This window comes from Alligator mississippiensis, chromosome 5, assembly GCF_030867095.1.
Source record: "Alligator mississippiensis isolate rAllMis1 chromosome 5, rAllMis1, whole genome shotgun sequence".
NCBI lineage: Eukaryota > Metazoa > Chordata > Crocodylia > Alligatoridae > Alligator > Alligator mississippiensis.
The window spans coordinates 74,793,073-74,810,747 of NC_081828.1; the positions used below are offsets into that span (position 1 = coordinate 74,793,073).

Below are 17,675 nucleotides of genomic sequence, written 5' to 3' on the forward strand. Positions count from 1 at the left end.
GCCTTCTGCACCCCCACACTTCCCCTTAAGTGCTTTACACTCCCCCCCTCCCCAAACCACACAGCCTCTCAATCCTCACACACTTCCCTCTCACCCCTCCATCCTCCCAGGCTGCCTCCGCACAGCCCTATGGCCCCACCCATTGTGTCCTCAGAGCCCTTTCATCCCCCCTCCTATACACCCCTTCCTCCCCGCATATGCCCCTTCACGTCCTTTCCAGCCCACCTACTGCATCCTCACATGACTCTTGCACCCAGGCCCAGAGCCCTCTCCAGTCCTGGGGGCTCCCGGATCCTTTGAAACCCGCTAGCTGGGTTCCTGGAAAGCCCTTCTTGGCCAGACCCTCTCCAGCCCCCATGCACCCCTCCCGAGGAGCTCCCTAACCCCATCTGTACAAGAGCCAGCCCAGTGGCCCATCTTGTTCAATGGCTCTTAAACAGGGTGCCCATCAGGCCCTGTCAACTATGGCTTATGCTTGGAGGGGTGGGAGCAAGGGGGCACCCCTCTCTATGCTACCTCTGAGAGGTGCCAAATGAGGAGGAAAGGCACCTTCCCCAGAGAGCTGGTCCCTGGGCTGAACTGATGGAGGAGAACCAGTGTTTCTGGTGTCCAGCTCTGTAGAGGCAACAGGGGACAGTATTGGGAAGAAAGGGCTAGAGAGGCCCACAGTAGATCTCCACCTCACCCCCCCCAAAAAAGTCTCCCTCCTCAGCCAAAATGGAGGAGAAGAGGGAGAGTGTCTGTGTATAGTTCCTCCATCACACAGCAAGGGGGAGCAGTCACAACTCTGCCCCCCCCCCCCCCCCCCCGGCTTCCTACTCCCACCTGGGGAATGTTTTGCATTGAGATGCTTAGATACAACAGCTAGAAAAAAAACCCTACACAACCCCCTTATCCCACCCCCAACCCCACATCACGGCAAAAAGACACCTGGGTGTGTTCCTGAACAGGTAGGGGTAGGGAGGGAAGGGTGATATTAGCCCTTGATTCGAGTTCTGCAAGACGAGGTAGGGGATGAGTGTGTTGGGGTATCTCAGTGGGGGGGAGGGGAGGAGGAAGGAGCAGGGGCCTCCTACATCTTGCGATGGCTCACTGGAGTCCCCACTCTTGACCCCCAAACAAAGGCATGGCACAGGGGTGGAGGTGCCAAGCCATGACTCCCTGATCCTGGAGAAAGGGGCACCCTATTCATTTTGGGGTGCATCACAGAAGACATCTATTTATGAGCAGGGAGGGTCAGGGGGAATGGCTTACGTGTCTCATCAGGAAGGAGCTGCAGGGCAGAGATTCCCAAGGTATAGGCCCCATGGCCTGCTTCAGGCTTGTGCTCAGACCCCCGTTGCTGCTCCAACAGGATACAGCTCCTCTTGAGGTCCCCCCCAGTCATTACACAGGGCACTGTCCTCAGCTCCTGGCATAAGAGGCAGGTGGGGGTCCTGTATTGGGGCCATTCTCTGCCCCCATTCCCCACTCCATGGCCCATGGTGGGGGGCAGATGAGGCATATGAATTGAATAATACTGGGCAGCAGCCCCTCACAGTCACTGAGGCCAGGCCAGCAGCTGATGCAGCTAAGCTATGCCCTGGAGCAGAGATCCAAGACTGCTTAGGACCACAGAGGGAAGACCCAGAGTAGGAAGGGGGGAGAGAGGTATTGGTTTGTGGGTTTGGTTGAATGGCACAGGCTGGGTCTGACTTTGTCTGGACAGGGATGGCCAGTCCCTGGGATGCAGCTGCTACTTTCTCCTGAGGAAGGGAAGAAGGAAGGAGGATGAGGGAGGGAGTCAGCCTGTGGGGCTGACAGGGATTTGGGAGGAGCTGCCACATCCCTATGTCCTTGATATGGACAAAGACCTGATGCTGGCAAATGAAGGGACTGAATGGTGGAGCCTGGAGCCCAGACAGTTGAAATGGAGGATCTGGGGCTGTCCCTAGCAGTCATGGGCTAAGGATAGGCTGCCCCACTGGGGGTACCTTGAGCCGGTTCAGGGGAAGCTCACCTTCACCCCAAGGGTTAGGGAGAGGGCAGGTTGAGGGCAAGGCCTAAAGGAGGATGCTGGTGCCTGGGCCTGGAGACAGAGTGAACAGGGATCAGGCCTCTCAATCTTGTAAGACCTTAGCCCAAGCAGGTGAGGGGTAGGGTTGGTTGGCGGACATTTGCTGGGGGTGGGCAACAACCATGCACTGTCAGTGCCTAAGGCAGGAGAATGGGCCTTTGTGCTGCAGGACATGAGTGAAGCCCTGATATGGAGAGTCTAAGACAAGTGGGGTGGGGGGAGAGGACAGTGAGAGTTCTCCTCCACCATGGTGGGGCATCCTGCCCCTTGATCTGCACAAGAGGGGCTCCAGGCAATTTTCCCTGCTCTTGTGACTTTCAAACTGAGGTCAAAGGACCCTCCAAGCCTCAATGTGATAGGTCAGTTCCTGTACCCCAGGGAATGATGGGGCTCATATCATGCCCAGCTGCTTTTGCCTTGCCCCCTCCCCTACCCTCAGGGGTAGTTGTGGAGCAGAGCCCGCATTCACCCCTGTAAGTCACAGCAAAACACCTTCACTGCTTAGCTAGCTCCTCAAGCCCCCTCCAACCACTTCCCCCAAATCTCAAGAGCACCAGCACTTCCTGGATGGGGCTGACAGGCCCATCTAGTCCAGCATCCTGTCTCCAACAAGGAGTGCTATGCACTCATCCCACGGAGTGGTTCAAGGCTCCCTCCCCTGCCCTGAGAGGGCAAACATGAAACCACATGGGCTTGACTTGGGGCTGGAGAACCTTTGTTCTCACAGCCCCAAGCTGACTGTTGCCCCCAGGCCTGGGAGGTCTCCAGCATAGGCTAAAAGTCATGCCTGCGTTAGGGGAGTCCCATGGACTGATAGGGAACAGGAGTCTCCCTGAGGGGGGGAATAGAAACTGCCCCCTCTTATGAAGAGCAAGGCCCCGTACAATAATAAGCAGGTAACCTGAGGCATAGAGCCCCTACCTCAGGGCCTTACGGGAAAGGCTTTGTAGATATGAACTGTATGAGTTGGGGATGGAGGAGAACATCAAGTGTAGTAGGAAATCCACATATCTCCCTGCATCATGCCACACCTGGGGGACAGACAGCTCCCGTGAGTTAGCCTGAGTGTCAGCGGATTTAGTATTCTGACTTAGATGATTGTGATCAGGGAGCATTTCACACTTTGGTCCTGGGAAGCACCCAGTGTGACAGGGCCCCCTTCCTTTTGACTCTAGGCTTAGATAGTGCCCAGCATGATGGAGCCCTGACCCCTAGGCACTATCACTGTGCAAACCATGTCCCTGAGAGACTGAGCAGGAACAGGGGGTCCATTTTAACAGTGAACAGATGTGGAGCAAATAAGGGAGGAGGAGATGAAATCTAGGCTGAGACCCACCAAAACTCTACTCAATAATGAGATTTACAAGCCTGTGTTCCAAGGGGCCTGGCCACCGGCCCACAAGGAAACAGAATGGGAGAAGGGAAAAAGCATGGGAAGAACATGCCCCTGCAGTGGAGTGCCCACTGGCAGGGGCAGAGGTTGGAAGGAGCTGAGACCTGTTCAAACTACATTCACATGTACCAAGGGAGGAGGGGAGGCTGGTAGCTCCCCTGTGCCCTGAAGTGGCAGTGGAGTGGGACAGAAAGAAAAAGATCCAAAGCACTAGAAAAAAGTTAAACTAGATACCAATATATAAAGATATGTACAGCAGGATGGGGCTGGCATTGCCCCTTCCCACTCCCCCTCCCCCCTCACCAATGTGAGGGCAAAGAGGGAGATCCTGGAGGGATGGGAAGGAGGATGAAGATTAAAAACTAGCAGAGGGATGGGTGCTGTCAGAAGAGGGTCATGGCAAGGTGGCCACATTCTCATTTCTGCAGCCCACATGTTGGCCAAACTCAACATAGAGGACAGAAAACTCCCCTCCATTCTGCTCCATCCCAGTCCCCCCACCTGCCCACCCCTGCAGTCTGATTTGGGATGCAGGAGGAGTTGGAGGGGATGGTGTAATTCTGCTCCCCACATTGGGGCACCTGCTTCCTCCCACCCTGGTGGGAGGGGCCATCCGACCTGATGGAGAGGAGTGGCGGTGCCATCCATGTTGATAGAGGTGTCGGTGACACACCAGATGGCCAGGGGGTGCTGGGTAGGACATCACTGAACAGCACTCAGTCTCAGGTGCTGATGATATCACAAAGTGAACAAGGTCCATGGTAGTGACATCGTTAAAAAATGGAAAAGGTCCACAGTGCTGACATCATCAAAAGAGCAGAAGAGGCCCAAGGTGATGATGTCATCAAAGAATGGACATGGTCCACAGAGGTGACATCATCAGGAAGCAGATGAGGCCCACAGCAGTGACATCAAATATCGATAGTGCTAACGTTAAAAGGTCAGCAGGCCCCACAATGTTGACATCATCGATTGTTGACAAGGTCCACAGTGCTGGCATCTTCAGAAGTCAACAGGAGTGAGAGTCTTGACATCATTGTACATTGACATGGCTGCCAGCACTGACATCATCTGATGTTGACAAGGTCTGGCAGTGCTTGACTTCATCAACTATTGACCAGGGTGACTGCTGTGACATCATTCCAGTGTCAACAATGCCCACAGTACAAACATCCTCAGTTCATGAAAAAGCCACAGGGTTGATGTCAGAACTGACAGTGGACACACTTGACATCACGTCTAATCATCACACACGTCATGCTAGGTCAATACAGTCCACAGTGCTGACACCATCAGATGTTGATGGCGATTACATCATCAGTTGTCAACAAGGCCCACAGTACTTTTGTCATCAGTCTTTGACACAGTCCATAGCACTGACATCATCAAATCTCATCGGTACCATCAACCAAGATTGAGAGCCCTCCTGGCAACTTCAAATGTTGGTCCACAGTACTTACTTCATTGAAGATTAACAGGCCTGGTGCTCTTGACATCATCAAATATAGACAAGACCCACAGTGCTTACATCATAACAGGTGGACAGTACTGATATCAAAAGTCAACAAGCCAGATGGTCCTAATATCATTAAATGTTGACAAAAGCCACAGCACTGGAGTCATCAGATGTGGACAGGCCTGACTGCCTTGACATCATCAAATATCCATGAATCTCACAGTGCCTATATCATCAAATATCAACAGAACTACGTCATCAGAAGTCGAAAGAGTCCTCACTGCTAACATCCTCAAACATGGACAGACCCAAAATAATCATGACACCATGAAAAACTGACTGGGGCTTATGACCTAGGTGTGCTCAAATCGATCTTGATGTCACCAAAAGTTGACAAAGCCCAAGGCACAGATGTCATCTGGCACAAACAAGCCCGATGCCATCATGATATCATCAAAATTAACAGGGCCCAAGGTGCTGCCATTATCAAACAGGTATACACCCCAAACAACACTGACATCCTTGAATGTCAACAGGCCTACAGCACTGACATCATCAAAAGTGGACGCTATCAAAGGCTGATGAAAGCCTTGGTGTCATCCGGCTGGGCCAGCATACAGAAGGGAGGCCACTTTGTTAAAGAAAACAAGACAGAGGAAGATGGCTGGTGCCATAGAAAGGATGGGGAAGAGGCAGAGCAGGAAAAGAAGGAAGAGAACTATGGCCTTGGAAAGTTGAATCCACCTGAGTTGTGGCAATCTGCCTCACACAGTGACCTCATTCTTGCTCCCAGTGCGAAGGTGCTGGCTTGGGTGGTGCCCAGGAATGAACTGGAGCTGCTCAATGGTGCTCTGGCGCTTGGCACCAAAGCCCTGGCGCCGGTTGGCTGTGTGGTTGCTGCCTACATCCCAGGTGGTCTTGGGGGAATTGTTGGAGGTTGGATGGGAGTTCATTTTGATCATCTGGTGCCGGTCAAGCATGGGTGTGCTGCTGGCACAGACATTTGTCTGGGACAGGGCTTTTTGGTGGCCCAACCGCAGCTCCTGGAAGGGCCCGGTCTGCTGATGGAGACGCTCAGGGGAAAGCAGGGGTTCTTGGGAGTGGAGGGCCTCACGGGAGAGCAGGCGCTCGTGGGAGATGACACGCTCACGGGGGATGGTGTAGTCATAGTGTGTAGGGCGGTAGCTGTCTGACAGGATATGCTCTTGTGACATGACACGTCGTGGGTTGGGGCACTTCTCTGTATAGTCCTCTTGGGCATAGTTCATCTTCATGGCATGTAGCGGCAGGGTCCCACGGGTCAGTTCTGCTAGGTGCCTCCGCTTCAAGTAGAAGTCGTCCATGTCCTTCTCAGCTGTGGTGGGAAGGAGGAAGAGGAGGAGAGGGGGAAAGAGATTGTGATAGATGGGGGCAGAGATGGAGGGAAGGGACCAAGGTGGGAAGAAGGGACAGCGAAGGTAAAGGACAAACAGGACAATGTCTCCCTTGCAAACACATTCTCTTCCCAACATGCTTCATAAAAAGAGCCAAACAGACCCTGCCCTGGGGCTGGTGCCCCCTGGAGGGAAAGGACCTTGTGCTACCACAACCCTTGCTCCAGCCAGTGCCTCTCCTGGGGCTGGATCACAGCCAGATCCTCCAAAGGCGACAAACCCCTGCCACTGCAAATTAGCTTACCCAGGCGCTTGAGCGAGGAGTAGCGGTTGAGCTCTGACTTGACTGCTGTCTCATAGGATGGGGGCAGGTGCGAGAGATTGTGGAAGGAACGTGAGCAGGTGAGTGAGCTGTACTTCATGGAGGGCGTTGGCGTGGGAGTTGCCCGCCAGTCTGCAGTGGGGAGAGAAAGAGAGAGAGAGAGAGAGAAGGAAATGGAGATGAAGCCCCAGGGTCAGTGTCTGAGTCCCTCTCTTGCATGTTTCCTTTTCTATTCCCTGCTTAATGATTCCAAGCACCCCGGGAGGGGTAGCAGTGAATTACCATTCCCTCTTCCATAACAGGTTTCCCCCTAATGTGCTGGGGTCACAGAGCAGGGGGAAGACTGAACCACTTGCCCCACAGGAGCTGGTGTATTCCCTCATGGATCTATACCCCCCAGGGCAGCAGGGCACAGGGCAGGGGCCCTTCACCTACCCAGGGTGGCAGCATGATGCTTGGGGCTACCCATGTTGACATGAATGTAGTTGTGGTGCAGGTTATCTGAAAGACAAGACATAGCACTTTCACTTATCTAAGGGGATAAACCCATGCCTCCATCCCGACTTCCCACATTCACCATCTTGGCCACTCCCTGGACCCCTATCCCACCCCTTCCACCCTTCCTCTGCCCACTGCTGCCCCAAACCAGAGCACTTGTGTGGCCCCAAATCCCTCTTCCCAGTCGCAATTTTTCTCCTCTTTGCTGGTCAGGTTGGAAGGAGGTTCTATGCTGAACAGATAGACAGGCAGTAGATCTGATGTGGGGAGTCTCCTGCTTCCTCCACCTCCTTTCCTGGTTTTGCCATCTTTTTCCTGGTCCCTAAATGCACTGGATTTTGGCCATCCACTGGATTTTGTTTAGGGATGGTCCTGTTGCAGTTGTCCCACTAACTGAGAGCCCTGTCCTGGCCTGTGGTGAGGGGCAGCAATAAAATAGACACCATGGTCATGGTAAGGGATTCTTCCAGGATGATAACCCCCGTTCCCCAGGGTTTCCAATGGCAACTTGGGCAACCAATTCCATTGCATGGCATTTATGCCAACACAGCCTTGCTCCAGGACTCAAGGGGGGCCTCCAGGTTCATGCCTAGTGTCTCAGGACCCACAGAGGGTTGAGGGTGGCCAGAAGACTCCCATACTGCAGTCTCCAGAAGTCCCACAAAGCAAAAACAGGTGCAAGAGACATGGGGGAGGTTTAGAACATCCAGGGAGGACAGTAGGGAGAGAACAAATGGATGTGTAGGTGTGAGGGCAGAGGTAGCTCTGGTTGGCTGGACAGAGAGGTGTGACAATGCAGGGGTGGGAAGGTGGATAATGTAGAGGGACAGATGGATGGGCAAAGAAGGATATTGCACTATACCAAACCTGCCACACCCCCAGCTTCCACCAGGTGTCAGTGTGGAGCCATGTGAGCCCACCAGCTTTTCAGCCCAGAGCAGGGTACCTTCTTGCTGGGTCTTGGCCGGGGCATGTCGAGGTGCTGACACTGAAGCCAGGCCAGGGGGCAGAGAGCTGTCCCCAAGCAGGAAATGTACACCAGCTCCCAGGGTGGAGGAGAGTGCTCAGCATGAACTAAAGGATATGGGTGCAGAGCATCTGGATTCTAGCACTGCCCTAGAAGGGGATTGGGGTTTGGTGGTGTAAAGCTGGGAGGCTGAGAGTCAGGACTCCTGGGTTGCATCCTGGCTCCAGGAGGGGCATGAGGGATGCTGAGATGACTGATGAAACAATCGATTATGATCAGTCAGCTCCAAATAACATTTTTTCCCCAGAACAGGGACAGCCGAGGACTCCAGGAGCTGCTGGGGGAAGAGCTGAGGCAGAGGCAGCAGATCAGAGCAATTCAGCATTGTCCAGATCAGTTGTGGGCACTTCCCCCCACCCCGCATCCTGTATGGGGCAGCAAGGATCTTAGGAGCAAGGATGCCTGGGTTCTGTCCTGGCGAGGGAAGGGGAGTGGGGTCTGTGGTGGGTAAGAGCAGGGGCTGCAAGTTGGTCAGAATGCCTGGGTCCTATCCTCACACCATCTCCCATCTGGCCTCCTTCAAAGACCCTCATCAACACAATCTGCCTCCAAATGGTTTCTGGTTCCCTTGGCAGGAGATGAAAGAGTTAATGCCTCAATGCCCCCCCCCCCAGCACTGCCAGCCGTGCCACAAACATTCAACCATCACAAACACCAAGACAGCAAGAACATGTTGCCATGGCAAACAGGCGATTTCCCAGCATGCGCTGCAGCACTGCTCCTGCTCTTCAGACCAATGCTGCCAAGCAAGGCTAGAGCAAATGGGGAAGATCGGGGGCAGGGGGCGTGGCTGGCATGGCTAGGGGCCTTTCTTCTGGAGGGAGCACCAGCCCTGATCCAGCCCCAAGAGTAGGCAACTGGCTAGTTTAGGGGGTCCGGATGGGGTAGGGCCTATCCCTTCCAGAGACTGCTGGCCCTGCTGATCCAGATGTGCCCTCATGCTGATTGATTCTAGGCAGAGAGCAGAGAGAACACAGGAGGGGAAATCATCCAGGTCTTTACACTATAGCCTTATTGCTGGGCACCAGAGTGATGCTCAGAAGTGCACACATATGTGTGCTCGCACATCCCTGCCCAGCCCCTGAGCAACACTCACATACAGAGTGATTGTCATTCACATACACACACATACAGTGTCATTGTCATGTGCACGCTTACATGCATACACAGTGACTGTCACATGTACGCGCACATACAGAGTAACTCACACACATGCATGCATGCATACATGCACACAAAGTTACTGCTGCTCGCTCTTCCATGCAACCTCCTCCAGTCTGATGTACTCAGTCATGCACAGTGTCTAATAAACACATGTACAGAACACAATGCTTTCTTACACACATCCAGAGTATGCAGTGCTCACACCAGCTCTTGCACACCTAGTGGCTGAAGGGTGCACACAGAAATCAATGCTCTCACATGCATAGATGCATACATGCACTGACAATGTGATCTTTACATGCACACACTTCGGTGCTGTCACACACACACACATACACATTAGTGTTGTCACGCATACCCAGGTTGCAGGCTGAGACACACAGTGTCTGATGCTCTCTCCACACACACATATACAGCATCTTATGCTTTTTACACACACAGCTTGGTGTTCTGTCACACACACAGTACCCACAGTTTACACATGCATAAACACACAAAGTGTGTAGACTGATTAAATTTTGTGTGTGGAAACCACACACACACACTTTAATGCTGCCTCCCACATATGCACAGAGCATGTGATACAAAAACATACATTGGAGCTATCATATCCATTTGCAAATACACATACCCATGAACACCCATGCATATATAAATACAGTACAGCATCTGATGCTGTCTCTATCTTGCTTATGCATAGTATTTAATGCTCCATCACACACATATAGACACATACTAGAGCTATCATGACCACACTCAAATACAGGTGAGTGTGCACGCATGTGCACACACACACAGAGTATCTGATGCTGTTTCGCACACCCAGCCTGATGCTGTGTTCCACACAGCCACTAAAGATCACACTCACAGAAGATGATGCTCTTGTATACATGCCCAGTGTGGTAATGCTCACACCCCCATGAAGCAGCTGATGCTCACAAATATACACATGCAGTACAAACTCAGGTGGATGCTCCCAGTCACACACACACAGATCACAGGTCAGACAGACATGAAGACACAGGGCCTTTAATCACACAGACAGAATTTAAACCCCTCATTCTCCCATACAGGGCATGCAGCTCTCACACACCATGCACAGCCACACAACATCTGATGAGTGCATACCTTTGGTGGCTAATAAGCTTTTCCTTAAGGGCAATTCTACATAGCTAGCCACAGGCTTGGCACGCATCTAACAGTCACACACTTGAACACAGGTAGATAGAGTCTCTCTTTCCCTTACACACACACACATGCACGTGCATGTACATCTGCTGGTCAGCCCCTATTTGATGCACAAGCACACAGTGCATGGAGGAGGGCAGAGCAGTAGGGTGGGGTGTGGCCTGCCAAGAAGGAGGCCCAGGGATCAGGGGTGCACAATGGGTTAACAGTCTGAGGGAAGAAGAAGGGGTTCTGGGAGAGTGGTCATGTGCCCCCCAGGATGCCTAAGCACCTGGTGTGTGTGCCTCCCCTAGCTAGGTGTCCTTGAGGAGGGCACAGCTGGTGTATATGGAGGGGTGGGGGTGGAGAGGCACTGGCATCTGAACAGCTGGAAAAGCCGCAGGGTGCTGCCAGGCAAGGGAGGGGAGACGGGACATAAAATATCCAGAGCATACAGGCACATACACACCATGCATCTGACAAGAGAAGCACAACACACTACATACCTGACAACACACAGCTCTGCCCACACACACAGGAGTCCATTACCTTTTAAGTACATAAATGTCAGAATTTCAGCTATCTAAGTGGTGTTTCTAACACTCACACGCAGCTTCTATTACCCATACAGTGTGGTTGTGGGCAGGCAAGTACACAATTATGCACACATGTACCTGAGTGTAAGTCCTGGGAAGGAGGGGAAGCCCTTTCACATTCTAGCCCCAATAACTAAGTGGCCTTGATACTTGCTGAAGAAGCAGAAAGTCCAGGTTCCAGACCCCTCCCCCCCACTCAGAGCGGGTTTGAACGTGTAACTTGCAGACCTGCACAGGTCTGACACTATACAGCTCTGGTCAGCACTCTTTTGGAAGTTGGGCCCCTGCCCCTTGCATTTAATACTTCCTGGGTAAACAGAGGAAGGGCAGTGCAGTGGGAATGAGTGCCCAGACTGCCAGGATCTCCTCTTTCCATGAAAAAAGCCACTTCATGGAGCTGCGCACCTTCTGACTTGCTCTCTTCCTCCTGGCCCCACATATCTACCTCTCATAACTGCCCAGGTGGCCAGCTTCAATAGCACTGAATAGGGGGTCTATCTAACACCTGACTTGGGGTGTCGTGGTCAGACTGTGTGTTGGAAAGTCCAAGAAACTCAGGTTTGAGCCTCTTTGAGTGAGAAGGGCCTAGGACCTGGGTCTCCTGTTTCCTGGAGAAATATCTGAAGCAGAGGACTATTGGGGCCAGGACTGTCCCAGGGGAGGGGTTGTGAATTGGGGTGACTGCCCCAGGCTCTGTGGTTTGGGGGGCTCCGTGGAACTGGGCCAGCTTCACATCCAGCCAGTCACCACCCCCACTGCCATGTCTGGGCACCACACCCTGCCACGGTCATCTCTGACTGGGGCCATAACACAGGAGACTTCCATATCCTCCTCTGGTGTTTCACTAGGTTTTTACTAGGCAGAATTTTACAACTCACATGTACCCAGTCTACACATGTACCTGCCCAGCTGGTGTGCAGCCTACTGCACCTACACAGTGGATGCTTTCAGGTCCACACTGCACAGGTGGGTAGGATCCAAACTGTGCATCAGGGCCAAATGTGCCACTCACATAGCTGGAGATCTGCCAGCTGGGTTCAGAAAGGGGAACAGCATTTGATCCATACTGCACATGCACTGACACACCCAGACAAATCCCACAACATGCACCCCCCCTACACCTGACCTACGGCCATAACACACCCCCAGTAAACGTTATCTGCCCCCCACAATACATCACCCCCCCACCAAGATACACTCCCCTACCCCCTACTCTTCCTACCCACAGCCCCTTCCCCAGTACCGTGGTTGCTCTTGCAGGGCTTGACCGTGCTGTACAGGTTCTTGGGGGGCCGGGCTGGGCCATTGTCCTGGACCCCTGTGTTGAGTGTCGTGCTGTTGCTGCGCTCAGACCGTGAGCTGGTCCCTGCCTGGTGCCTGAGGATGTCCACCAGCGCCCTGGGAGCACAGGCAGTGTGTGAGGGACCCCTGCCTGGACCGCAGCAAAGCCAGGAAGTGCTCCAATCCTACCTGGCTGGCCTGCCCTGAGCTCCCCATGCAAATTGTACTCCCAACTTCCTCTGAATACCATCCCACCCATCCTAGGTCCCCCTGATACCCCCACCCCCAACCTCACTCCTAGCCTCTCCTGATACTCCACTTTCATCCCCTTGCCACATTTGACCCCTCTTTTTCCCCAAGTCTCCTTTGGCCTCTCTCCCACCCAGTCACACCCCAAGCCCACTCTGACCCCCATCCCTCAACCCCCCACCGCAATCCCCAACCCCACCACCCTGCACTTACCTGGGCACATTGATCTCCCGTCCACGGGGCCTGCGGGATGCTTTGCTGAAGGCCACCTTGATGCCCACGCCCACAGCCAGGGTGAAGCTGATGACACCACAGATGACATAGACGGTGCTGTTGGCTGGGAACCGGTGGGGGCGCAAGTTGCCAGGGTCCCCCCAGCCAGGGCTGACTGTGGTGGAGGCCTGGGTATGGGCCCAGAAGGGTGTTTCGATGTTGGTGCAATGGGCTTGCTCTAGGCGCTGTGTGCGGTGCTCACAGCAGAAGCGATAGTGGCAGGTGCCACAACAGTACAGAAAGCCTCCCGTGGTGCAGTTGAAAGCAGCATCATACTGCCCCATCACATCATAGTAGCCCTGGCACGTTTCAGCTGTCCGGCCCCCTGCACTCGACCCTGCTGCCCCCACACCTGTGCCATTCGCCCCCACCAGGCGCCGCAGGTGGGCCAGCAGGCTGGGCAGGCTCCGGCTGTGGTTGGAGGGGCGGGGGGCCTGCACCACAGCCAGTGCTGGCCAGGAGCTCAGAACGTCCAGCACCGTCCACAGCAGCACTGTGAACATGTGGTACATGGTGTAGGCAGGGTGGGCAGGGGAAGGGGTGTGTAGGAGTCCCAGATGGCACAGGGTGGGGAGCTGGCACAGGGAGGACAGAGAAGCACTTGGGAGGTGGTCTGGGGTGTGTGTGAAGGGAGCAGTCCAAGAGGGACCCTTAAGGCAGCATTGAGATCATGGGCCTGGCAGGGCTGGGGGACAGGGAGGTGCAGCGGCTCTTGGCCTCAGGAGACAACTTGTTGGTTAGGTTATAAAAAAGCGCTGGTCAGTAGAAAAGAAAAGAAAAAGACCTGGGGAAAGAAAGAGAAAGGGCACAGATGAAAAGGCCCAGAGGACTGGACTACCCCAGTGCCCCAAACTTGCCTGTAACAGTTCAGGCTCCTGAAGTGCATCTTGGAAAGGCAGGAGAAGAGAAGCTGGGCACCAGGGCAACCCTCCCCACAGCACCCATAGGGGATAATGGAGACCCAAAACTGAGGCAGAGGGCTACCTGAAGACCCCAGGTTGCATGTCCCCAACTCAAGGACATCACTGCACTCCCTCTGTTAGATCCGCAGCCCCCTCAACCCTAGCATGGAGAAACTGCTGCCCCCCTGCTACAGTCTAGCCTCCCACAAACTCCAGTATTGCCACATACCTTCACCCCTAGCTAGAGTCCAGCTTCCCAGCTATAGCCAGGCCTCACTGAACCACACATCCATAGCCCCTCTGCTGTAGGCCAGGCATCTGAAACCCAGTGCTGAAACAGGTCTGCACCCCTCTGCCAGAGCCCTGTCCACTGAACTCAATGTTAGGACACACTTGCACCCACTCTGCAACACTGCAGTGCCACCTCCCTCCCCCCACCTCTCCCCCCAGGGCTGACTTCTTTCAGCACTCCCACTGAAAGAGGTCAGCTCCCCTGAACCTAGTGTTCAGAAACCACTGTGACCCCTTACACTGGAGCTCAGCCCCCCTCAACCCTCAGAGCTGAGACATGCCTGAGCCCTCTCTTTTGCAGTCACCTATAGCCCAGGCCCCTCAGCCCAAGCAGTGAGACACCACTGTACCCCTCTACTGTATTCCAGCCCCAAAACCCTAATGCTGAGACACCACGGCACGCTTCTGACAACGCGCAGCCTCCTAAACCTCAGCCCTAAGATACCCCTCTATCCATCAGCTCTAGCCTCAACCCCAGCAATGAGACCAAAGTGCTCCCCCTCAGCTGCAGCACTGTTCCCCTGACCCCAGCTCTGAGACACCACTGCACCCCCTTTGCTAGAGATCACCATCCCCACCTCAGTGTTAAGGCATGTCTGTGCCCCTTCTGATGGCACCCCTCTGTGAGTGGGTACCAGTACCACCTTAAGTTGAGGTGCAGCCTGTATGATCCTTGCTCAGTCCAGGCCTCTCTAGCCTCCCCACCTAACTTGTCTGACATGCCGTGTTTCCTCAGCAACTGGGTTGGTGGGAGAGGGTTTTGCCCCAAGGGATACAGTACATCCACTAGCTGAGGCTCAGCAGTGTCTCTTTGAATATGTAGTCACCCCACACTTAACAATGTCCTTGATCCACCATCAGGCCTCATGCGCCCTGGCCTCTCTGCAGGTCCGCTGCTCACCTGGGCTTCTCCCAGCCTAAGCCCTTCCTTAGGCCTAGCTGTGGTCCTTCTACTGGGCTCTCAATAGTCCTGCCCTTTCTCCAGGCAAATCCATCTTAGCTGGGCTCCTCCCTACTTTGGTCCTTCCCCAGGCCTATTCACAGTCTCTGTACCCTAGGTCTTGCCTCCTCCAGCAAGAGGTCTTTTCCTTCCCCCTGCCAGAGCTAAGGTGAGATGAGAACAATGTCCTGCAAACATCATCAGTGCACCAATTTGTCTGGAAAGAAAACATGGGAAGTCATTCTCAGTCTCCCCTCAGCATGCCTGGGCACTGCTGCACCCTTGGGCAGCCGTGGCCCATAAGCCAGTGTTGGTGGCTGTGCTCCCACTATAGATGGCAGCAGCAGCTGGGTCAGCAGCATACCAGCTGTTATTTTTGTGTCCCAGTTGCCTTCCCCATACCTCCACCCCAAGTGACACCACTGACTCTGGACTCCATCTCCTGGGGGTCCTTCAGAGCCCAAGCCCTACTCATCATCTCAAAGTGTTGCAAGTCCTGATCATTTAGACAGCCCTTCAGCAACTGGATTAAGTTCTGGGGCATTGTCCGGGGAGCTTATTCTTTTCCAGATAATTTTGTTTTAATATTTCTATCAAGTTTTTAAAGTTATTGTAAGCTTCTCTGAGCCTCTTTTAGAGAGGGCAGCATATCAATCCAATAACTATAAAATACAATTCTGCTCTTCCACTGTTGTCTGCCTTTCTCCTATCCCTGCTAAAACAGGGCCTTCCAGCCTGAGTCATTCCTCTGAAAGGGCTTTTCCCTCTCTTCCCTTCCTTCTTCATAATGGGGAACAAGGGGAGGGGTGCAATTACATATCTCAGCCCCCTTTTCTTTCTACCTGGGGGGCTGTTCTCTTAAACATCCCTTCATTAATTAGTTCTTCAGGAAAAAAAAATCAGCCTCTGCATGTTGGTTTCCTGGTCACTGTTCTATGGAGAAGTGACACAGTTGCAGACCTCCTAAGTACTAGCTTGTCAGCCTTGCATTGTCCACCTTCATCAGTTGTAACCAATTTGGTGGGGCATAGTCTGTGATTATTGTGAAGTGTTATCTCCCCAAGAGATAATAGTGCAGGGTTTCCACGATTCACTTGATGGGCAAACACTTCCCCTCAATCCTCAAATATGGCATGATCATATAGTTTCCTGCTGTTGTAAACTATGAGGTACTCTTGGTCCCTTCTTTCTACAATGGGACCATCTTAGTAGCTATGTTGGAAGCACCAGTCAGACGTCTTCACCACTGGATAGCTATATAATGTTTTCTTCATTTGTTGGAAGACATGTTCACACTCGGCTGATCACCTAACTTTTATACGTGCTGTAGCTTTCATTAAGTCTAATAATAGGGTTGTAATCTCAGAAAACCACAGTACAAAGCACCTGTGATAGTTGATCAGTCCCAAGAATGCCCTCACCTGCTTCTTTGTCCTTGTCTGGGGGGCCTGAAGGTGGTCTATCAAGGTCCATATCTGCCTTTTTCCTACTTGGAACCCAAGGCAGCATATCTTTTCCTTCCATAGGACACATCTTCCTGGGATTGCCATCAATCCCGCTTTCCTCAAGTCCCAAAACACTACTTCTACAGCTCTCTGCAAATATGCCGTAATATTGTCAATATAAGCAGCCATGTATTCATGATGGATTCTTGGTACATGGTCTATAAGTCTCCGGAAGGTTGGTCTAGCTCTGTGTAACCCAAAAGACATCCTTCTAAACTCAGGAAGGCCCCACAAAGTCACAAACGCTGTTTTTTCTTGAGATTGGCAGGCCAGGGGTATCTGTCAATATCCCTTTACTTGATCTAAGGTGGATATGCACAGTGCCTAGCTGATTTCCTCCAGCATTTCATCCACTCAAAACCCTGGGTGGACCTTAAAGTGTACTATCCCATTCACCTTTCTGAAGCCAGTACATAGGCATATTGACCCATCTGGCTTTGGCCCCACTGGGACTTCACCTGACATTCAGATTCTGTTATTACTCCTATTTCTAGCATTTTCTTCATTTTAAACCCCATTTGTGCTTCTAGTCTCTTAGGAATGATCCTCCATCCCTCATATACCACTTATCCTGCTGGGATTTCTATGTTGTGCTGCTCTAGTTTGTTTGGCTTAGTACTGCGATAAACACATCAGAGCATTTTGTCGTCATGTTTTGCTTGTTCTCATTGTAGGGCTGTCAGCTGCATCCCAAGTGTCATCAGTAATGATCTGGGTTTTCCGTTTCCCATGGAAAAATGTGGATTTTCCCTTTTAATTGAGAAAAACATGGATTTCTCATTTTAATGAAGAAACAAGTGGATTTTCCACTTTTACAAAGAGCTCTCTGCAGGCAAGCAGAGTTCCAGTCTGCAAGGGGCTGGGGGGATTAGAAGGAGGGTGGTCAGGCAAGGGGCACCATGTGCATGTATATGCACATGGCTGCCAGGCAGCCTGGACAGCAGCTTCCACAGGTAAGTCTGGTGAAGAGGCAGGGTAGGGGAAGGAAGAAAGACTGAGATCCCCATAGGGAGGTAGGAAGGGAGTGAGTTTGGCAGGGCTGAGACCGGAGCTGTTGTCCAGCTGGGCAGTACATGGGGCTTGGGGCCACAATTTGCAGTCGCAGGGCCTGAGCAGGGAGCAGAATGAGGCCATGGGTGGCTCGTTCAGGGGGTGGAGGGGTGGGGCTGGCTCCCTACCTCT

The 17,675-nt window shown here is 52.9% G+C and overlaps 1 protein-coding gene across 1 annotated transcript in view; it reads right to left on the reverse strand.

Moving 5' to 3' along the window:
• Positions 1–796: 796 nt before the first annotated feature.
• The window catches only part of SHISA7 (shisa family member 7), a 30,489-nt gene continuing 13,610 nt past the window's right edge, over positions 797–17,675 (reverse strand). The window contains exons 2-6 of the mRNA XM_006266529.3: positions 12,796–13,639; positions 12,296–12,450; positions 7,036–7,101; positions 6,583–6,732; positions 797–6,259 (exon numbers count right to left, since the gene is read on the reverse strand). Of these exons, the coding sequence (XP_006266591.1) occupies positions 5,670–6,259; positions 6,583–6,732; positions 7,036–7,101; positions 12,296–12,450; positions 12,796–13,367 (1,533 nt within the window). The 5' untranslated portion in view covers positions 13,368–13,639 and the 3' untranslated portion in view covers positions 797–5,669. The remainder of the gene's footprint in view (positions 6,260–6,582; positions 6,733–7,035; positions 7,102–12,295; positions 12,451–12,795; positions 13,640–17,675) is intronic.